This window comes from Brassica napus, chromosome A1 (assembly GCF_020379485.1).
Source record: "Brassica napus cultivar Da-Ae chromosome A1, Da-Ae, whole genome shotgun sequence".
Classification (NCBI taxonomy): domain Eukaryota; kingdom Viridiplantae; phylum Streptophyta; class Magnoliopsida; order Brassicales; family Brassicaceae; genus Brassica; species Brassica napus.
This window is the reverse complement of record NC_063434.1, coordinates 25,758,948-25,783,088: the sequence shown is the minus strand read 5'-3', so window position 1 is coordinate 25,783,088 and position 24,141 is coordinate 25,758,948. Positions and strand designations below refer to the sequence as shown.

Here is a 24,141-nt window from a genome sequence, read left to right as displayed (position 1 = left end):
GACAAAAACTCCAAATAAAATTTATTCATTAAGACGGATCACGAATCCAGCTTAGACAGAACAACAACATAAGAAGAAAACCTTGAAACAAATAGCAGCGGCTAGTAAAACGTGGAAAAAGCTTATTCAAAAGTTCAAAGACCATTAAGAGAGGAAGAAAACAAAAGCGTGACAAATTCAAGATATCCAATATCAGTTGGTGATGGGAAGGACGTGGACTCCAAATTTATGAAGCAGATCACCAGTACTTCCATGAAACCCAACGATCTTGTGGCCTTCCTCCTTGAGATCGAAGGCCTCGCCAGCGGTAAGCCCAAAGGGACCATATGTTGCTGGCTTATTAGTCTTGAACGTAAGCATGGTAAGTACCGCGGAGTCACTCCCAAAGATTCTATCGAATGTGCCATTTACTTCCGTGATGTATTCATTTGGATAGTCAAGCTCAAACTGCCACCAAAGTAGCCCAAACCAAACTGACATTAGTCCATATCTTTGAAAAAAATGAAAAGAAAAACGAAACCATCCTGATGTAAAGACAAAAAAAAATAAAGCAAGAACTAAGTACCTCTTCGAATCCAAGTAGAGTACTCTTTCCATGTTCATCTCCTATGATTTCAGAAGAACCTTTGTTGTACACAAACTTAACCGCTGATATACCATCTTGGGCTTGTCCTACAGACACTTTTCGTACACCGTCGAAAGCACCATCATCCCATGATGTTCCTCCCTCACCACCCTTAGCTTCTAGCTTCTTGGTTGGTTGTGCAGGAGTCAAGGGGATGGTGCCTACTGGAGCTAAGTAAACTCCAATAGCACTAATAGTCGCGCCAGCTCGTCCATGGAACCCTGTAATCTTGTAACCTTCCTCCTTGAGGTCAAAGTGTGTGCTACCTTCGAGGCCATACGGCCCATATGTTCTGTTCTTGTTAGTCTTGAAAGTAAGCATCGTCAGGCCATCACTCCCTAAGATTTTGTCGTAGGTGCCTTCCACGATGGTTATGTATTCATCTGATTCAAGCTCAAACTGCGCAAGAGGCAGGGGAAACAATATTTTGAAACTAGTCCACATAGGTTTTTAAAAAGGAAAAAAACATATTATATATATATATATAATATGTTTTAATGTACCTCTTCGTATCCAAGCAATGTTGGTGTCCCACGTTCAGCTCCAATCACCACTTGAGAACCATTTGTGTATTCAAACTTGACAGCTGCTACACCATCTTCGCCCTGTCCTACAGATACCTTTTTAACATTGTCGTGAGCACCATCGTCCCACTCAGCTCCAGACATACCACCCTTAGCTTCAAGCTTCTTCGGGGGAACTGAAGGAGGGGCGGCTATTAATGGAGCAAAGTAAGCTCCAAGAGAATTAAGATTGTCTCCAGCGAATCCATGAAAGCCAATAATCTTCTTGTCTTGAACTTGGAGGGTAAATGGAGTACCATCATTGTATCCAATAACATCAGAAGACTTCTTGTTGGAGTTGAACTTAATCCCTTGAATGATACCAGAAGAGTCATACCAACCTTCTACTGAAACTAGATGCTCCTCTGGATGGTTAATCACAAACTGAAAAGATCCACCGGAAGTTCAAAAGGTCAATAACTTCAAAAAGAAAATACTCATATTCCATTTCAGAAAGATATATGATATGGAAAAAAATTGTTTCAAAAAGTACATTTTTATATTTTATGTATTTTTATTAGGTAATAATGACAAATTGTAATTTTCAAAAATAATTGTGTTTATTGAAATTCTATTAGTTTAAATTGTGGAAATAGATTATCATAGAAAAATATGTATTTAAAATTAAAATTTAATATAATTGCTTTTATGTGTGACCACATCATTTTGAAACAAATGAGTATGATATAAGCATTGCCTTTTAACTATGTCTGGTAATATCTAATCCTGATCTATTATGCTAATTTACACCGATATAATAACATTGAAAATATATAATCTTGATATTGTTTTAATTTAAGCCCATCTCATAATAACATATAGAAAAGTTTAAGCAACATAAGGAAAGTGTTTTTTCTTTAACGAAACATAAGGAAATTGTATTGGTACCGGATCAGCTGCGATGGCACGGCCCTTGATACCGCGAAGAGGGGCTGTTTCGGTTTGTCCGTTCTTGACATAGTCGAACTGAACATATTGGATACCGCTCCCACCTGCAGCTGTCTGAATCTTGGTTACAGCATCGTGTTCTGATCCATCATCCCATTGGTTGCCTCCATTACCTCCTTGTGCTTCCACCTTTTGGGCCATCTCTTTTGCTTACGAATATTACCTGTAATTACGAACACGAAATGTTTTATAATCAAAAAGTTTTCTACAGATCTATAATCATATGAGAGAGAGTGAGAGTTGACCTGAGAGGAGAGGGTGAGAGTTAGTGATCAATACGAAGAACTACATTGGTATTTATTGAGCTTATTAAACTTATGCCAGTAATTAATTAATACAAGGGGATATAAATATTATATAATCTCGTGATCCACGAGTCATTAGAATAGTATATTGTTGTCAATATGAAGCAAATGAGTTGAATATGAATAGTTGATATTAGTGATCTGATAGTAGTAATAATTATATGCTTTAAAGTTTAAAGTTATGATCGTGCATAATGATGTTTGACAATTCAGCTAAGAATAGTCGTTATTAGCGGATTCAAATCCAGCGGCATGGGATGTATTCCGTCTTAAACTTTTAGCGGTGGCGTCGAGGCCTTGCCAATTTAGCCATGTCATGCTTAACCACAAAATATTAGTTTGAATTTCGGATGAATGTAAAATTTATACATGCAATATATACTACCTCTCTATCGCTTTAATTAAGTTAACAGTAACCATCTTAGATCATCCGATTAAGCAGTGGAGAATGCCACACACGTCCCACGAGTTAGACTCGACGTGCTCAGAATGTGATAATGTATTTTATTTATATTATTGTTATGCTAATATAAATAAATAACACGAGTCCCACGAGTCGACATTTCTTTTAATTAAATTGTATGACTTGCTAAAGAACAATGCTTTCAAAAAAAAAAAACTTATTTGTATTTCCACATAAATCTTTCAATCGTTAAGATAGAGTTAAATCTCATTTTGATCAGATGTCATATAATATAGATTTACGTTATGGTTGATTAGGTAATTATTCATTTTTTTTTTGCTAAAAGGTAAATAATCATTAATTAAAATTATAGTTGCTACAAAGTTGCATAAGCCCCCCAAAAAAAGTGTAAAAAAGACTTATGGAACAAACTGACAAATTTTAGAAACTACAATTCATGATCAACAACTGCCAATGCCGATAGGAAATCCGACGACGCCAATTAGCACAAACCCTAATCTCCCGACGACGCTTCAAGGTACGAACCCTAGCCTCTCTACGACACTTTAAGTGCAAACCGACGAATCGGAAAGACGGCGAGCCCAGCATAGACTAAGGATGCCTATCCCTAGCATGAATCCAGCTAAGAACCGACGACTCTTTTCAACACAAACCCATTGAAATTCTAAAACAATACAAACCAAGATCCGAAAAAGCGAACGGGTAACTGAACCCATCACTACAGAGAGCAAATGGGTAATTATTCATTGATTTCCTAATTCTGTAAAAATCGACGAACAATTATTTACAGTCCATACTAGAAAATGAATCAGTATAAAAATTATGTTCTACGTCAAATAGCATATTTGATCGAATAAGGCAATACGTTTCCAAATTCCAACGATCGCATGACCGTGCAGTTCAAGGAAGCTTCATACATAATAAATTAAATTTTTAATTTCAAGTTGTTTAAATAATTAGACGTCTCAATAATTGTAGTATCTTATCTTATCTTATATATATAAAGTAGAGTTGTGCTCTGCACACAACCCTCCACATCATCAGGAAGCATGGGGCTTCTTCTGCCACGTGTACAACTTCTTTAAAAATGACTCTTGCTTTGTTTCTGTTTTGTCAATCTGAATTCGTACTGGGCCGTCTATGTATTTCATGTACAGACCCATACTATTGAAACCCTCACCCTTTCTCCTCCTTGTGTGTCCGTTGGTTTTCGCCGACGATCACCGTCTCTTCCGCATCGTCCCGGTCAATACTATTGGATCGACTTCTATTGATTCCATATTATGTAATTTAATGCAATTAATCATACGTTTTGGCTGTTGATATGGTTTTGGTTGATGAGATTCAGATTTTTCACCTTCCCATCAACCAAAGCAGTTGTACAGCTGTATATATATGGTCTTATGGTGGTCAAGTCAAATCACAAACCTCTTTGGAATCATACTCTTGCGGAAACTAAAACTTTCAAGAATTGCGATTACTTAGCTCCACTTCTCGGATTTGGAAGCTGGTCGTTTCAATGCCACAATTATGACACATCTCCTTCGTTTTGGAGGGAGGAATGTTAAGAGAGCCGACGAGCATATGGATGTGGATTTGGTGATCCTCGATTCAAAGTTAACGATCATTCAACAGCCTTTTTATTAGTTTAGCATTATCGCTTGACCTTTATCAATGAAGCCAGCTGACTACATCCAATGTAGTTTAACATTATCGCTTTACCTTTTTCAAGTAATCGTCTCCTGGTTTAAGTATTCCGTGGTCTACATGTTAGGTGCTCACTGCTCATGTTTCTTTTTTTTTTGAAAGAACTGCTGCTCATGTTTCTCCCCGTCTAAACATGTTTTTAAGTGACAGACTTGTGCAGGAGCTCAATTGCTTACAAATGTTATGTTCTGGTTCATTATTTACCCTTTTATCACATCCAAGGATTTCAGTTCCGATTTTTTTTAAAGTTCTAACCCAAGCGCACAATTTGTAACGTTGATTATGAAATGTTAAAATGGCAAAACCATTCTGAGAAATGCACTTTTCAAATCTTTTACGAGTTGCAATGCAGATACAAGAGCTTCATAAGGAAAACAGAAACAACTCTCTCTGGCTCTGGCAAGGTGATGCCAGACTAATGTCGTTTGGTGAAACTCTAAATTATGTTCTGTACATGAGTTACGAACACATGTTCATTGTGGGATACAATTAACGTAAGATAACTTGACCTGGAGAGAATTGAAATTATGTGACCAGCTCCAGTTTCCGGCATCATGATTCTTCTGCGTTGTTATCAAGAATTGATATGTAGTTGATAGAGGACAAGTAGTGTAATATTATTGAATTTGAAGGAATTACAATCTCAGGATCTCTAATGAGATCTTAAGTCCATATACATGAGATTTCTCTCACACTGTCCCATATTTTCCAACCCCCGGATGAAAAAAATGATTAGGTTGTATAATATATACACAATTCCATACCAGCTTCACTTTCAGCTCATCAACCAGCGTTAGTTACTTATCAGTAGTCACCCGACTAATAAAATTTTTTGCTCAAAATGCGAAAACCTTTAAAAATTTGTAAACGGAGAATGAAACAAAAAATATAAAATTATTTATTCATTCAAATATATAAAATCTATCCACCTTTCGTATCCAATGAATAAAGAGATATGTCTTAAATCAAAATACATATATTACTAATAGTTTTAAAATTAAACACAATATAAAATAATACTATGAGAAATAAAACACGAGGAAACAATAACAAATAGACATACTTAAAATTACACATAAATATCATTTTTAAATTCTGTATATGATTAAATGATCAACCAAATAAAACAAGAAATTGTGTTACTATTAATCAAAAATGCAATATATTTTCCCAATAAATGCAAAATTAATTAATTACAATAATTAAAATGAGATAATTTGAGAACAAATGGTTGCAGAAATTTTAAAACAAACCATATAAATATAGAAATAGTTGTAACACATCAAAATTTAAAATGAAATTTAAAATTAAAGAAAATTTTTATTATAAATTTAAAATCTAATATAAACTGAAAACATTATTATAAAACATCATTTGCTGTTACATAATATATACTAATACATTATTGAAACTATTTTTATATTACTTTAAAATCTATCTTTTTATAATTTTATCACTATATTTGATTTTCAATTGATTTAGCTTGGAGGTGGATGTATTAATTTACTATCGTGAGAAATTAGTTGTTGTAATAATATTAAAATCTGGTACTCTTAGAAATAATAAAAATTAATCATTCTTGCTTTAGATTTTTTTCAACTATGTCAAATTGAAATCAAAATCAAATAGAAAAATATAAATCATTACATTTAACTTAATTTTCTAATTTAATAATTTTGTGTTCTCCAACAAAAATATTAGTGGTCTTTTCAATTCAACCCAGCAAAATTTAATAAAATTTTCAATATAATCTTAGAATAAAAACAGATTATATTAATTATTTCAGTATAAAGTAAATTTCAACTGTTTTATACAATTAAAATATATTTTAATAATAATTTTAGTATAAACTCACCCGCCCGTAGGGCGGACCAATCCCTAGTTATAGTAATATAAAATACGATTCTAAACAAAAGAAAATAATACAGATTACGGTAAGGATTGATCGTTGGATCGGTTCCAACGAAGCGACTATACGAGTATCAAGTAAATAAATAAACAAAACATGCGACAGCCAGCAGTCCAGCACTGTATTGTTATTTAGATGCACGATCCAATTACGCAGTAGTTATTAGTTGAGGAAATGATAGATCAAAGAGGGTTACATTGAGATTGTCGTGGCACCATGTTCATTACTCATGTTCTCGCTCTCTCAATATTTTTGCTACTAAATCTTTTTTTATATAAGATATTTATATATATGTAAATTTGGCATGAACACCTTTACGTTTCATGGGCTTTAATTCTTCTTTAAATACATGTGGCCTATAAATCATCCAAAAAATCTCGTCAATGTAGTTAGTATTTGCCCGATCCAATAAACTTGAAATGGACAAAAAGCCTTTTAGTGTTATGTTCTCTCCTATTCCGCAGCAACGACTCGACGGCCTCACTCTCTCCCCTCCTGTCGTCAGCCACCAGCAACGGTACTCATCAGACCGATCTAGGGTTTCGTATCGCACGGCAGCGTTATGAGAGAGGTACATATATACACATTCCACCTCTAAACCGGTTATAACCAGGACTTCTCTCTAACCGGGTTCATATTTGCAGGAAGCCATCTGATGAATTCTTGAGGGCAGTTGACCAAGACATTGCAGATTTCACCATCAATATCGTTGCAAAGCCTTTGACGATGACGTTAGGGCATCTCAAATTCCGCTCTATTTTCTACACTAAACTCTATTATAGAGTAAATTCTTCTCCAACTCCACTATATATCCCACTCTAAAATAGAATAGTGTAACTCTATTTTTTACTTTATATTTGAATACTAGGTTAAGATCCGCGCCTTGCGCGGGATAAATATTATATATATAAATTATTTTATATATTATATGTTTATAACATATTATGAAATAAATAAATATATATTGAATAATTAAAAAATTATTATCAACTACTTATATAATTAAATTAGTGCGAACATATAAATAAATTTTATAAATCAAAAAAATATTTTTTCTATTTGATATGATATATAATTAAATTTAAATGATAGTAACATATATATGGTATATTTTAATATTAATATTTATTAGATGATGCTTTTTGCTCATATTTTTTTTATCATTTGTATATGTTATAGCAAAAAGTCTAAATTAGTGATAACAAAATTTTCACTGTGGGATTAATGGTTTAAGTAATTTATAATATTTTAAAAAATTAAGTTGTCAATATTTCTTTCAAAAATTTTATCAAAAAAATGATCAAAATAAATTTCAAATTAAGATATTTATATATTTTTATATGGCATATAGTTTAATTAAAAATGATACATATATTTATATATCTTTTCTTTTGATACTTATTAAATGAGACTTTCAACTTATATTATTTTTTAATTATTTGTATCATGTCATAACAATAGTTTTAAATCATAGATCATAAAATTTGAATGTGAAACTTTTACCAGTTTTAGTAATTTGTACTCGTTTTTTAAAAATTTAAAATATAATATATAAATAATTTTTTTAATTTTTATTATATAGTTACTATGATTGTTTAATTTATTTTAATAGCTTAAAATTAAACAAATATAATTATAATACACACTTGTTTTTATCAAATCTTTATTATTCAAAATCATTAATTGTCATATATACTTTAGCCACATTAGGCAATTCCGTAATTTTATTAAAGGAAATAATGAAGCACATTTAATAATGCATTTATTGTGGTTTAATAAAAAACTTATTATATATTTAGATGGACCAACCTATTTCTCTAAGGATTCTAAGAATCATTCTAATGATGACATGTGGCTACAAAAAATGTTGCAATGCTTCTCAAATAATATATAGGGGATTTGGAGTAACTCTATTATATAATGAAACTTTTTTTATTTATACTTTAGTCCTTTTAGTTTTTAAACTTTTCATTTTGTAACTATTTATGTAATTTAATTATGCAAACACCACATAATTCTCTTCAAGACAATATATGAACGTTTGAAACTTATTATCATTAGCCAAAGAAACAAGCATTAAAATTAAAAACAATTTTATAAAATTAGCCAAAGAAAACAAATACTAAAATTAGAAATAAGCAACACAACATAAAATTAAAATCATAGATAATTGTGATTTAATATTCTGGTAAATTGCCTCCAGATCCACCAAGATTGTTAAAGTATTGTCCAGATGAGGTAGACGAACGAATATCTTCTTGTTCATGTTGTTGACCACGTCTTTTTGTAAAATATGTGTTCATTCCTCTTGAAAATATGCACGAACTTCTGGATCTTACACTGAAATCAAGTCACAAAATAAATATTTGTTTTATTTCTTCTACTCATTCAAAGCATAATTCTTCTTTTGAATCTCCAATTGATATTCTCGATGTGCTCTTGTCTTCTTTAGTTGTTCCAAAAAATCAGTATTTCCTTCTTTTAAGGTATTGATAACCGATGTTGTTTGATCACCAAGTTATAGATTGTTCATAGATTAATTTTCGGAGATGCCGATGTACAATGATGTTATGTTTCGTAGGAGATATCGTATGTCTCATCCTCTATTCCTTCGTATAATCGAAGCTGTTGAAAGTTATGACAAATACTTCAGACAAAAAAAGGGATGCAGCGGGCGTGGTTGGATTATCGTCTTTGCAAAAAGTAACGGCCGCATTTCAGATGTTAGCATATGGTCTTATTGTTCATCTGGTCAATTTAGAAAAATCAAAGACAAAAAAAACTCATTTTGCGCTTCAAAATTCGTTAATTGATCATTTATGGGAAATATAAACTAATAGTGATGTTTAAGCTAAATGTATTATGTTTTAATATAATGTAATTTTTAAGTTAAGAAATGTTTGATATAAATATATAATTTATAAGAACTTTGTGAAAAACAAAATATAAGGGATCAATTTATAAATTTTGTAAGTAAAATGTATTAGTCATAAAATAAAAAAGAATATTTAAATATATTCTTTTTAGAGTTGAATGTAAAGTAAACTATTTGATAGAAACTTATTCTATTTTAGAGTAAAAATTACTTTAAAATAGAATAAACCATTGGAATTATTCTATTTTAATAACAAGGCTGATTTGATCCAAGTTGCTTATATATCATGTGTTGATTTTGGTTGCAGGGTTGAATGTTCCAAGATGCTACTCCGTAAGCCGTAGATTTTCTTGAAGCTGCTCAAAGCAAAAGATCTTACGAAGAGAGTAAAATAAAAAGAAAGCCTTTTTAGGATAATCCAACGAAAATATTCATTTATTTTTGGTTTCATCTCAAAGTTACTGAAGTCTGACCCATGATAAGCCCCCATTAAATGGCTCAAACTTTTTTTCGTAATTATAATGATGATTGGTACGTTTACCAACTTTTTACTCTCTTTCTGTCCAGCTTCGGTTTTTATTTTCTTTCCTGTTGGAGAATGTTGAGAAACTTATACGTAGACGTGAAGATAGATCGAGCATAGTATAGCACACAGTTTTATATCTTAAAAAGTTGACAGTAGTTTTATGAGCTCTTAGTGGTCCAAAACAATACAAGAATCTCATCATCCAAAAATGTGATCGTTAACAACACGAAGAAAAAATAGTACGATGTTATCCAAAGAAACTCAATGAGACAAATTTCCCTCGATGCTTTTTGAAATGTAAAAGCATATTCATCTAGAGTCTGAAGTCTAAACTATAATTAAGGTTAAAACCTTATTTAAAAGGCTAGTATGGAATCTTTTTGGCAGATTACGATATTAATGTAGCTCTTATCCTTTTCTTTGACATGGTAAATAGAGATTATAAAAAGCCGTTGAAGTAAATTTTATTTTATTTTCGGGTTTCTGAAGAACGAATATGATGACGTAAACACGTATCGGTCTCCGCCAATCATATTCCCTGGTGGGTTTAATAATGATTAGATGTAGAAACATAACAAAAGATTTTGAAATTTTCGTAGTAATGATAACATCATATCGTACTTGTCTGATGCTACATGGATTCGCAATTTTATTGCAAATTTCAACCTCATTTCGTCATCATAGGTAGTAGTTATTAATATATTCTCGATTACACTCACATATTTGAATTTCAAATTCTCCAAAACATATAACCAAGTTTGGTTAATCTATTAATATATTTAAATGATATAACCTTAACATATTACTCTTGTACATGATCTTTTGAATCAGATTCTTATTTTTCTAATGTATATAACATTAATTAGTTCATCGCTATATACAGTGCCGTGCGAAGAGTTTTAGGGGCCTAAGGCAAGTTTTAAAAATAAATTTATTTATAACCGTAATGAAAATAATTTTCTAATATGATTTATTATTTTCACCAAATACACAAGTCTAATACAATAAAAGAATAATTTTATAACATAAATATGTTATATTATGTCATATAGAAAAAAAATACATGAATTCAAAAAATAAATTAATTAATTTTGGTAGAAATGTTTTTTTTTAATAAGTCTAAACCACTATACTAGAAATTATTTTAAATTTTGGGGCCCTAAAAACAGTCATATTAATCGGGGGCCTGAGGCGAATGCCTTTTTCGATACACTGTAGGCACGCCTCTGGCTATATAAACACACATTTCAGTATGAATAGTAGTAAGTTGTAGTACTAGTAAATAACTAGAAACAAATTTAACATTTTCTTTTCCAAAGCAAAACTTTACAAAAATAAGAGCCCGAAGAAAAGGGAGAAAATAAAAGACCAAAAGATAAAGAAAATAAAAGAAGTCCTCGATGAAAAGTCAAAAAGCAATGAAGATCTTTTTCTCAAGGACGAAATAAACGTTTCTTTCTAGTTATAGAATCTAAAGTCCGCCGGTTCTTGAGGAAACTGACGATCATAAGAACAAGATGAACGTTTTTCTTGCTGCGGTTGCGGTTGGACCATCCTTACGCCGCTAACGCTACTCCTAGCCGCCATAATCTCATCAAGAGACAACCTCTTTCTATCAGGACGCTGTCTCGGCGCGCTATGGGAACGCACCTTGGCCTTAAACGACTGAGTATTAGCCATATAACTCGGTGTCATCAAACCAGAATAACTCGGCCTAAAACAAACGTCTCTGGAAACGCTTTTCGCCGGTGAAGGCGGTGTATAGTAATGATGATTACTCGCCATCGATGAAGAGAATCTTGGAGTGTTTTGAGCCGTAGGAAACTTGCATTTATCTCCTGGAAAACTCCATTCGAAATCTTTGCCTTGATAGATGAAATCATCACCACATTCGGATACTGCAACATTCATTCTCCTCGATCTTGATTTCGTTTTGTAAGTGTCAATCTCAACAATCTTGGGACTGGTCTCATCATATACGTTGTTGTTGAAGTTCTCTCTCTCAACAGAGATTGATATTCTCTTGCTATGGACTTCGCTTCTTGAATCATCAAACCTCTCCTATTTAATAATCATTAAACAAAAGTTTGATAATAGAGATTTGTGGTAGAAACTGAGACCGACAATAGAAGTGAATGGTTCTTCTTACAAGGGAATGTCTAGGATGTAACATGTTGTTACGGTTGATGCGTTGAGACCGAACGCTAGTTTGTGCTCTGAAGAGAGCTTGCATGCTGTGAAGCGTTTCGGCGGCGCGTTTGCGAACTAAATATCCTCTCACCAAAGCTTGGAGCTTCACCAGACCTTTCAAAGCTCTTAACGCTTTCCTCGCCTAAAACAAAATTCAAATTTAATATTTTTATAAGACTCAGGAAAAGCTTAATCATTATTGAAGTGTTTGATTTGAAAAAAAAAAAGAATCTAATTTTTTTCCTTGAAATTAACAAAGACGTGTACTGTTTCATTCAGGAAGATGTGTAAGGACCAAGCAACGTACAGACATGCTTTTCTTAAGACATCCGAATCTAAGCTATACCCACATGTCAAAACTCGAACTTTCGTGTCTAAACGATACCAAAAAGAGTTTTAAGGAGATATTTTAGTAATTTACCAAATAGCCCTTGAAAACTGTTTGAATTTTCACGGCGGCCCACCGCTCCACTCCGTTCCCTCCGGAATATCCACTGGCTCTTCCGTTACTTGTTAGCCTAACCACCGCGACCGCAGCTTGAGCAGCTGCAACCGCTGCGTCTGCGGCAGCGGCAGTGGCGGCAGCAACCGCAATAGCGTGTTTGTTCTGTTCCTTGTCTGTTTCTGCCAAGTAGGTTCTGAGCCAGACGGAGTCTGCTTGGAGAACTTTTCGGTGAATGAGGGACCCACCAGCTTCTCCTCCTCCGTTGCCGGAATATTCACCGTCGCCGGAAACTCTGTTCTCTTTCTCTTTGCTCTTTTTCATACCGAAAATGCCCTTGAACCATCTTGCTGCTCTGCCCATCTTCTTGAAGAACGGTGAAAAAAGTTTTCACGATTTGAAGAGTAAAAAGATTCAGAGGTGAGAAATCACAAATACGCAGAAGAACTTTTCATATGCAAGAAATGGAGACAAAAACAAAAATTATGGCACTGAATCTGAAGACACAGTATGATGTTTAGTGAAAGAAAGCACTGTAAATAAAAAAAGAGAGAGAGATAAGAACTTGAGAGAGAGAGTGGGAGCGATGGAAATAGATTCTTGAAAATAAGCATCAGGTTCGTATTTATATATAAGTATTATTTGAATTTAAACTCAGGAAGGGACAAATATGTTGATTATAATAAACTATTTCTATACATTTGTTATGGAGAATTTTTGTTTTGAAATGCACCGTTTGGTAAAGAGCTAGCTAACCTTTTGTTTATACGATCTAGCTTCATATATAAGGTAACGTATTTTAATTTGTTTTACCAAAAAATGTATTTTAATTTAGAATGATTAACATAATTATAGCTTAAGCGTCAAAGTGAAGTTAAACTTGTTTTTCTCAGCAAATCAATCTTTTGAAATATACTAGTAGTATAGATTTAAAATTTATTAGTTGCACACGAAATAATTTATTGAACAGGAAAAGAAGAAGACTATAATAATGATAATAAAAGACTAAATTTTTTTAATTTTGTAATTGTGAGACAAACAGTTACTTCATTTGAAAATACCTTGGATTCAGCTTCAATGAACTGACAACAGTTGTAATCATACTTTCTGAAACGTGAAAAGTAGGAATCATTACTCATAAATTTTGAAAGCAAATTATTTGATAAAAACAAAAGAAGAGATAATAAACCTTAAGCTAAAATAATAGTACTCCTTATGTTCTGAAATATAAAAATTTTGCGTAGTACCACTTATTAAGAAAATTACTTTTTATCTAAAAAGTATCATTAAAATTATAAAATAAAAATTACTTAACCAATTACAAAATATAATTATTAAATTTGATTGGCTACACAGTTTTTGATAAACTTAAAATTATTTAGAAAGATGAAAACATCTTATTTATTAGAACACAAAAATTATTTTAAACATCTTACATTTTACATTTTAGAATAGAGAGAGTAATACTAGTATGTATTTACTGTATATTTCTTTTACGCAGTGTCTAGATTTTAGAGCAGTGCAAAATTATCTGTAAAAAAAAAGATCTGACACAACCTCGTGAAGTACTGAATTACAAGACAAAATGATGTCATGGAAAGACAAAATATGGAGCGCTCTATTTTTTTTACTAATCTATTTATTCGAATTACTTCTTTAAAATATGCAAAAATGGAAAGAAAAATAGAAAATCAAACGCAACGGAACACGGATCTGCAGACAAGCAATGAAGACGAACAGAGATTATACTTTTTATTATTTTTTTCAAACTAAAACTACAAATAAACACACCTCAGAGATTGAAAGTGGTGTACCTTCCTTCCCATTGATTAATAAAAAAAATGTCTTTATGGAGCATTGTGTTCTTACTCGATCTTAGAGATACCCTTCTCGTAATTGTCGTCATTAGGTTAATTTGATTATCTTCTGTTCCCGTCCTCAACCCATAATCCCATTTATTTTTAAATGCAAACTAAAACAAACAATTTTTTAGGTTAAATATTTAATGATTACGAATCATAACCGCTAATTAATCCGTTGTTTTTTTTGAGCAAAATTAATCCGTTGTTATTTGGTATAGGAAGCATACACTTAAGCTAACTGCATTGGATATGGAATCATGTAGTTGACTTGGTTATAAATCAAGTCTTGTTTAGAAATGGAATGAGTGTGATTTTGTGATTTATAGTTGCTCGAAATGTTTAGTGACAATATAATGGCAATGCCAAACTTTAGTTAGGGTCGTGGTTGACGAACGTTGACCAAGACTTTTCCATTGTTATTGTTAATGATGAGTTTCTGTTACCAATCAAAGAAATTAATAGTAGCATTGCGTCTGTCTACCTCGAGAAATGAAATTAACTTTGTGAAACAATGTACTTTTTGACGTTCTTCTTTGTACTTTTTGTGTTGTGGTTTGTTAGAGTTGGGTATAGATTCTAGAGTCGGTTATGGGAATGTCGGAGTAACAAAAATGTATATATCCAGTAAACAACTGATCGATAATTTCAATTAACGTGACAAAAAAACAAGAGACTATTTAAGTATTTATATTTTTATCCAAAATAAATATTTACATATCCGCAATAGTGAATTACTTAGATTTGTGACAAGGCTATTTTTACGCTGAATCCAAGTAGGCGATATTAACGATCAGACATAAATTAGTCTTCCGATGGCTATCAAATGAGTCAAATTTGAGTAAAACAGTGATTTAACTATATGTGAATCAGTAAACTGTGCTCTAATGATTTGTTAATCAATATTCCCTAAGTTTCAAAACGATTCTATTTTTGAAAAAAAAAATTGAAATACATTTTTCATAGTTTAATATATAGTTTCCCTATATTTTATTAGGTAAATTAGTAAAATGTAAAATTTTAAAATTACTTATGTTTATTAATTTTTTGGCTAAAAATTATGAAAAGTAATTAATCACAAAATTGAAACTATAATTATAATTAAAATTTAATATATTTTATTAACGTATGTAAAACGGTAAAACATGAATCATTTTGAAATGAACAGATTAAAAAGATTATTTATAACCATCATAATTTTTTGTTTGCATATCTTTCATATATGGTGTGAAGATTAATTTGTGAAAATAGTATGTAATATAGTAATATTTTGTAACAGTATTTCTACGTATTTTTACGTGTCATCATTCAAAAATATCAAGAAACATATGTTTTCCGTCCGAAACTCTCGGATAGAGTATTATATTACATTAAAAGAAAGTAAAAAATATTCTAAGCACTATTAGTAAGTTTAGAACCATTCTAGGTGAGACGGAGTGGACCTCCATGCTTAAGAGTTAAGCCATTAGGTTGTCCAACCACAGCTCAATATAATGTACTTTGGGAGATGACTCCGAACTGATGGGATGGACCGACTTACATTATAAATTGATTACGCACGACCAAATATTTTAGGAGTTATTTTCACTCTAGAACAGTTTTAAGTTTTTTATTACACTCTAGTGCAGTTATTTCTCATTAGACACTTTCTTCTAACTTATTTTATTATTTTCTAACTAAAGTATAATTTAGATATGATTAAGTGGAATTATTCAGTATTTCATCTTCTTTCCTATATTTTGTAACCATGAAAACAATGGTGTAATCATATAATAAAAACAGCGGTGATGCCGGAAGCTGTCGGAGAGCTTTCTCCTTCACAGCGTGCTCTGCAACTCATCCGCATCGTGATGTGACAATAATAAAAAGATGAAGCAAGATTTAGTTTTTTTTTTTGAAAAAATAGAATCATTTAGAGCTTGAAATTGTGTCTTATACGATATTTCTAAAGGTTTAAAGGTATACTACACAAGAAAAAAAACTGATAATTAATGTGGAAATAATGGCTGGCGGCAATAGAGGGAAATTGCAGAAACCCCTAACTGATTTTAGAGAAGATGAAGTTAAAATTACGAAAATGCTACTTATTAAAAAATTAAAAATTAAATGAATCATATGTACATGATATGCTGTACATACAATTACACTATCCACATGTACAACGATTCATATGTACATGAAACGAGACATTCTTTGTTTCTGGTTCCACGATGATGATGGTTTTGAAAAGATGCTTATGGTACCCGGGAGGAGCAGGACCAAATGTTTTTCCTGATGCATTCCATAAAAATGTATAACATACATTTGTAAGTTATAACATTTGCAAATTTAAATAGCATTGAAATGTACACACATATCGTTGTCCATTTGTATAATGACTCACATGTACACCGGTGTATACTAGTATGTTATCTATATATGTACATCGATGTGTAAACTGCTCATGTGTACATATATGATATCTCATTTTACGAAAATACCACTCATTAAAAAATGAAAAAATAAATGATTCATATGTATATCATATGTTGTACATACAATTACACTATCCATATTTACAATGATTCATATGTACATGAAACGGACATCCCTTGTTTCTGGTTCCACGATGATAATGGTTTCGAAGAGATGCTTATGGTACCCGGGAGGAGCATGACCAAATGGTTTTCCTGATGCATTTCATAAAGATATATAACATACATTTGTAAGTTATAACATTTGCAAATTTAAATAGCATTCAAATGTACACACATATCGTTGTCCACTTGTACAACGACTCACATGTACACCGGTGCATACTAGTATGTTATCCATATATGTACATCAATGTTGGGGTAAATTTGTGAAGTAATTTGATCAGATTGGAAGTTTGAAGCATATTGTGAAAGAAAGAGTAAACTAGAGGACCAAAATTACAAAAAAATGATACTCCTCCGTTGATGTTGCAGATCGCACTTCTCGTCCCATCTCGTTTACGACAATGGAGAGTCGGCTATGACGCAGCAGAGACACGCCATAGAACATGATTTGGAGATGGAGAGGTCGTGGGCTTGAGACGTGGAGAAGTCGATGTTGACGAGACGCGACGAAGAGCAATGACCACCGGTGGACGAGACCTCACATCGACGGCATCTTGGACGTAGGAGCTGAGCACGAAGAGGAGGAGACAAAGACACCATGGTTGAAGCGATCTTCGCCATTGACATTGTTGTATACATGACCTTTACACCACCATTAGAAATATAGCTTGCATATCTCAAAAGATAAATATAATAATACAGATAATAGTTGATTAAATTTTTCTTGAAAATAAAAATTTCGAAGAAACAAATTTTATTCTATAAAAAATGTTTGCGCATTCAAGACGAAGAAGAAAGAGATGTGGATTCACTTTGTTTTGTTTGTTAGTCAAAGCTTATGTTAAATATTAAAGTAAAAGTATATATTAAATTTAGTTAAGTTAAGATAATACACTTAAATCTAGGTTAATTTAGTTTGTTTGTAAGGAGGAGATGAGTTTGGTTAAACAAAACTATCATAGTAGCAACAACTGCTCTATTATGTTAATTAATAAAAACTTAAAACTGCTTTTAGACGTATTATTTTCATGTTTTAGTGTATTTACCAGTAGTTTCACACATCACATGATGTATTTTCTGTACTAATTTGTATATAATATTCTAATGGATTGTGGAGTGTATTTTATTTTATCTGCAAAATGGTGTAAGTCCATGAAATCATATTTATTTTCTCGTCTTTTTTTTTTTGCTAAATTATTTTCTACCGTCTGCCGGAAAAAAAAAAGAACATCCTAACTGATTCGAATCAATGAACTTTTTAAGTCAAGGGAATCAATGAACTTCACATGATCATATCTCAGAGCTTGATTATTTTGCGAACCGACATGATGATATGATTCATATGTTTGTTTAAACAAGAAGAGATTATGAAGTTTGGGGTTATGTAGATAGCTTTTAATAAAACCGCACATTTGAAACCGATGATCTACCATTTCTATACGTTGAAAAAGGAAAGATGAAATCCATCTTCTCAATCTCACTCGCATCACCAACTCATCTATTCTAACTGGATATATATCGGTTATCTACATTACAGCAACTCTCACATATTGAAGACCTTCGTACGTGTTTCATCTCATTCAGCTACTAGCATCTGTACAATAATCTAATTTCATTCTTTCTGCTAATAGTAAGCAACCCTATCTATTGTTAATCAAATTGTTCTTACCTCTAAAAGATATATACACATATTATAATAAGTCAAACATGAAAATCCAATTAATCCAAGTTATCCAATAAACTTAATCATGAACAATAAACAATAACCTTGCCTGAAACACTTGCATAACAATATAGGCTGAGTTGGATTCCTGAACATGAATGTTACAATTCATAGTGAAAAATAATATTATTGTATACATTCAAGAACATAGTCGAAGTGAGCTTCAAGCTCCATATTTAAGCTAATACATCTATTACAAGAATCTATCCAACTCATAATCCTAATTAACGTTAATAACAATATATATGAAATTTAATTTTATATACCTTTTCTTTTAATTTCTTCTTTCGCCTGACTTAACCCTGTGTGCCATAGGACCCCTTTTATGACATTGGCACTCTTTAAAGTTAGCTTCTTCAGGCCATCTCTCAAGAACCTCTGCTTCTTCCTCTTCCTTACCAAATACAATATACGTACTTTGTCTCTTGCTTCGCTCTGAAGAAGTAGATACAACAATAAGAAGAGTATAAGTCTTTGTCATTTTTTGTAAACTTCCCTGCTGTTCGCTTTTATTTACAATACTACCCTTCTTTGATCATATTTCTTCGTAAAATACACACACGTATGAAGGAGCATAGAGCAAACTTATGAATGGGTTAACCGATGAAGCGACCAAGTCTTAGCCTATTTTATGTCAAAATGATGTTTCTAGAAGCACTCGATTGCTTGGAGACCATTTACTCAGAGAAACATTTTTTCATACAACTCAATGATTATACAAATATAATATGAGCACACAAGTTATCCCATAGGTCCATTACAGCCTGAAAATAATTGTTTCTTACCCTCTTTATTCTTAAAATATTTTCATTTAATACGTTGTACACATTTGGCTAGAGCTAGGTAGGCCAATACCGATTCTTTTTATACATTCACTTCAAGAAATCAAGAAGAATGTTGAAAAAGGAAATCAGGAAGATATCTATCTGATTTGTTTCCGTTGGCTTGTCAATGTGGAGAAGAACACTCCTCATTGTCATATTGCTTAGAGAGATTATAGTGGTACGTTTCAAACATTTTAATAAAACTTATATTCCAATGGAACAAAAGATTTTTTTCGAATGGTAAAATCAAAACTACTGTATAAGCTTCGTTGGTGATGAAAGACTGATCTCCGTATCTGTGTTCATTGTTTTGGCTTTTTTCTGTTGTATTATTTGGTATTATCAAAAGATATAACAAAATATACAACTATTTTCATACAACTACCGTGTCATAAACAAACTTTACAGATACAATGTTGATCTATTCGTTTCTATTAAAATTATAAATTATCAATTTGGAATGTCATTTACTATCCAATGAAATTGTGTTTTCCATTGAGTTTTTTAATATACACGTTTTTAGAAAAACATATTAAACTGTACTATAGTACAAATGGATCGTTAAGTGGGGTATATATACTCTGGAGAAGGATTCAGCCCTCAATCTCATTATTCTCTAGAAACAAATATACATATTCAGCAGTTATGGGCGCATCCACTTGATCTTAATATATATTGGAGAATTTTTGTCTCCTGTTCCCTTTCTCAATACTTATCTATCTTCAATATTAAAAGAGAAATACCGTTTTTATCTACTACAAAATAGTCATACTAGAAGTCTAGGTCCATATATTCAAATAATTTTTTTATTGTTTACATTAGTTTATTTAATATATAATATTTCTAAATAATTATAAGGATATTAATAACAAATCCATTTTAACTATAAATTTAAATTTTAGTTTTAGGAATAACAAAATCTGTTGAGAAAAAATCTAACAAAATATTTTTAAAATTTTAAATATTCTTTTAATTAATGCACTGATTAATTTCGAAATTAGTAGTATAATATTATTATAAATTAATTTTTTTATTATAAACAAGATAATGAATTTTTTTGCTAATTTTATAAATTTTATAAGTATAATTTACATTATATTAAAATAAAAGTAATTAATGAATTACATATTAAAATTATGTTTTTTTTTTTGCAAACATATTAAAATTATGTTGAACTGGTAAACCAATATATTTTTTTATAAAACTTTCAGTAACATAAATAAATAAAATATTATTCACTGTTTAAAGTGAGTTAAATATCATTCACCTTTTAAATTATGTAATAATTTTTACAAAAAAATAAAATTGTTAACATATGTTAAATTTTAATATTTAGAACTATATATCATCTATTTAGTTATTTTTAAAATGACACCAATATATTATCATAAATTATTATATACAAAATAATATAAAATTTTATATTTATAAATGAAATGTTACCCGCACACCCGTGCGGATTAAAATCTAGTCTATATTATTAAAAGAGAAGTACTCATTAAAAAATACCCTTAAGTTTTCTAACTTATTTACACTTCTATGCCACTGAAAATTAAATTAAATTACCTATTTTAATACTTGTTTTTTTAAGTTAAATTAATGAGTTTTCCTTAATCAAATTTAAACTTAATGTCATTAAATGAACTTACATATTTTAATGCTTGTCTTTTTCAGTTAAATTAATGAGTTTTACTTAATCAAATTTAAACTTAATGTCATTAAATGAACTTAAAAATACATCATATTTAACGTAGCTTATTACGGACGAGTACAACCCAATAATGAACTTGAATTTTATTTTTACAAAAACGTGAATCACTTGACGTATGTAATATTTAAACTGTATTAACTACAATATAACAAATGCATATAACATTCCTATACTTTAGTTTGAAATGATCATGCTCAAGTTTTATATAGTCAACTTACATCATGCATCGACCGATGTACAATATTCAAACCACCTATAGTTTTCGTTTTTCTTATAGGATGTATCAACTAACCAATCATCGTATTGATTTTCTAAGTTTTATAAAAAAAACAAATCAATAAATACAAACTCAAAATGTAATATCTTCTATTAATCAAAACATAATATCTTCAATGTCGTATCTTTAATATACCTATTAAATATAGAAACTGTAACCATAATTACACTAATTATAAGAATAGATTTGATTACAACCAATTGATCTATTACTTCGGTAATTGATTTGCTTGCAGAAGAGGAAACAATAAATTTAAGATTTGTAAGAATATAAAGATATAGAGATTCCAACCAATTGCCTATATATATTTGCGTATGATTTTCGTATAATAAGCTTCAAATTGAACATTGAAAAATATACAGAGATTTTTTTAATCTTTTACCGACACAGAACTTAAACAAAATAAAGAGTTAAATGTAATTTTTTTGTTACACTTCCCCGAAAAAAACGGTTACAATATAGGCTTTCATAATATGACCTTTTAACATATTAATGTTATGGATATTTAATAATTATCTTGACGAAAAACAAAGACTATAAATAATTTATTATTAGTAAAATTATGAAATTATTTACAATTTGATGACTAATTCATGGCCCTTTTTTATATGTTAAATTTTTCATAGAAGTTTAAAAATTTATTTTCTTTAAACATGTATAACTAATTTATAATCTTTTATGCCATACTAAGTCATAATATAATATTTCTTCATATTTTACATTAATAACCATTGTTTTTTATATCGTCTACAATTCTCTAGTTACGTATGTTTGTTCTATTTTTATATGATATCGAATATTCATCATAAATAGATGGTTTAAGATGCCAAAAAATTATTTACTAGGTAAATATAATACATCAAATATTACAAATACATCATTTAGTTAAATAAATAACAAAAAAACAAAAATTCATATCCGCGAGTCTAGTTCTATGTTATTTCAACTAACTAGCAAATATAATTGGGGAAGAATTTCAAAACACGCATGATGATTGGTGAAGATTATAAATGTATACGGATAAACGACGAACCCTATATTTAACAATTAATCGTAATCAATGATGTGTAGTAAAAAGATTGTTGCGCCTACAATTTGAGTGCTGGTACAGGAATATCTAACCTCCTTATCACTACAATATACATATATACATAATGTACATGTTTATATTTATTTCCTTCATATTGTAGATAAGGTGATAATGACTCTAGTGTATGTGAAACATATCGAATAATCTTTCCTGCTTTTCTTGAGGTGGGCCAAAAAAAATCTACTGTTTTTCAAGATATATTCGATAGAAAACACCAAAGTTATGTCGGAGAAATAATTTTCATTTGTTTTAGTTTAAAATAATAATTTCCAACCAATATATAGTGGCACTAATATTTTGTAAACAATTTAAAATAATAAATTTCTAAATGCGACCAAATTATAGTGGTTCAAGTCTCCCCTTATAGATTTAAATGTAGAGTGAGAATTATTGGCAAAGTACTATTCGTTGCATAATGGGTTCAGATAATTTAGTTTTAATTTTATAAAATTTGGTTTGAAAACTTAAAATGCATGTGGTTGGTTTTTAAGACTTTAGAGAGTGCGTCGACACAGCATGGACCGAAATGTTTATAAACTTGTAACTGTCCAATTAAGAATAAAACGGCACCCAGTCTAACGAAGACGCTCTAAAAAGGTACTCAATGTATTCGGCCTCCCCCCCCACTGCCCGTCCGGATTCGTCAGGTGTCTAAAGCGAATAAAAAATATGATGCATCTTAACTAGAATTAAAATTTACTAGATTTTAAGCATATAATCAAAATAATATAATATTTTATATACTATTAAAATTTAAGTTTTTTAAAAAGTACAAAATATCAAAGCTCATCTTATATGTTGTTTTCTTTTATATTTGAACTTCTTGATTAATTTTGAATACTATTATAATAATATTTTCTACGAATACAAAGAAACAAAAAAAATTGTATAATCTATTGATAGAGCAAAACATATAATAAAATACGCTAACATCAACTTTACAAATTTTATCTTTTTCATAGATTTTTAAAAATATTAAAACCCTATGATATTTTTTGAATTTCATAAGTCTTTAACAAAATTACAAAAACTTACAAAAAAGAAATAAAGAAAAAGCAAATGTACATGAAACTTCCATGGAGCTATTTTGGCAAAACACCAATTACGATACAGTGGAACATGAGCCTAACAACTGATAATTCTAATTAATTGTTATGATATTTTTAATTCAAACTGCTATTGTGGCAAAAAAGAAATAAATGAAAAGAAAGATGGAGAAGATAAATCATTATTTTAATAAAACAAAAGAAATAAAAAAAATAGGAAAGTTGGAACAAGTAACCGATTCTTCCGTGATGACTAAAAAATCAGGAGAAGAAAAGTGCTCTTGGGAACTCGAGCCTAAGCATCAGGGTATACATCCACGATAAGATTAAAATCAACCACTAGGCTAAAGACAGTTTTATTTAACCTGGTGCCTCTCAAGTCCAAGCTTTATGGGCTTTAACCCATGGTCGGCACTGGCCTCTCCACACGATGGATTAAACCAGTGGAAAGCTAAACCGGTACTACTGATTATCATTTATTTAGTTTATTAAACCTCTTGTATAAAATTTCTTGGGAA

The 24,141-nt window shown here is 30.7% G+C and overlaps 2 protein-coding genes and 1 long non-coding RNA gene across 3 annotated transcripts; all 3 read right to left on the bottom strand.

Annotated features, from left to right (window-relative positions):
* Positions 1–6: 6 nt before the first annotated feature.
* Positions 7–2,494, bottom strand: LOC106379337 (PYK10-binding protein 1-like). Its single transcript, XM_048738921.1, has 5 exons — positions 2,382–2,494; positions 2,077–2,299; positions 1,129–1,572; positions 566–1,024; positions 7–447 (listed from the first exon to the last, which is right to left on the bottom strand). The coding sequence occupies exons 2-5, from the start codon at positions 2,275–2,277 to the stop codon at positions 193–195; spliced, it is 1,359 nt and encodes a 452-aa protein (XP_048594878.1). The 5' UTR covers positions 2,278–2,299; positions 2,382–2,494; the 3' UTR covers positions 7–192.
* An 8,658-nt stretch (positions 2,495–11,152) lies between these two features.
* LOC106428919 (protein IQ-domain 26) lies at positions 11,153–13,349 on the bottom strand. The gene is made up of 3 exons (XM_013869669.3): positions 12,494–13,349; positions 12,032–12,214; positions 11,153–11,943 (listed from the first exon to the last, which is right to left on the bottom strand). The coding sequence occupies exons 1-3, from the start codon at positions 12,875–12,877 to the stop codon at positions 11,341–11,343; spliced, it is 1,170 nt and encodes a 389-aa protein (XP_013725123.2). The 5' UTR covers positions 12,878–13,349; the 3' UTR covers positions 11,153–11,340.
* A 3,731-nt stretch (positions 13,350–17,080) lies between these two features.
* LOC125577414 lies at positions 17,081–19,421 on the bottom strand. Its single transcript, XR_007315848.1, has 2 exons — positions 18,942–19,421; positions 17,081–17,594 (listed from the first exon to the last, which is right to left on the bottom strand). It is a non-coding gene; the product is annotated as an uncharacterized LOC125577414 (long non-coding RNA).
* Positions 19,422–24,141: the final 4,720 nt, after the last annotated feature.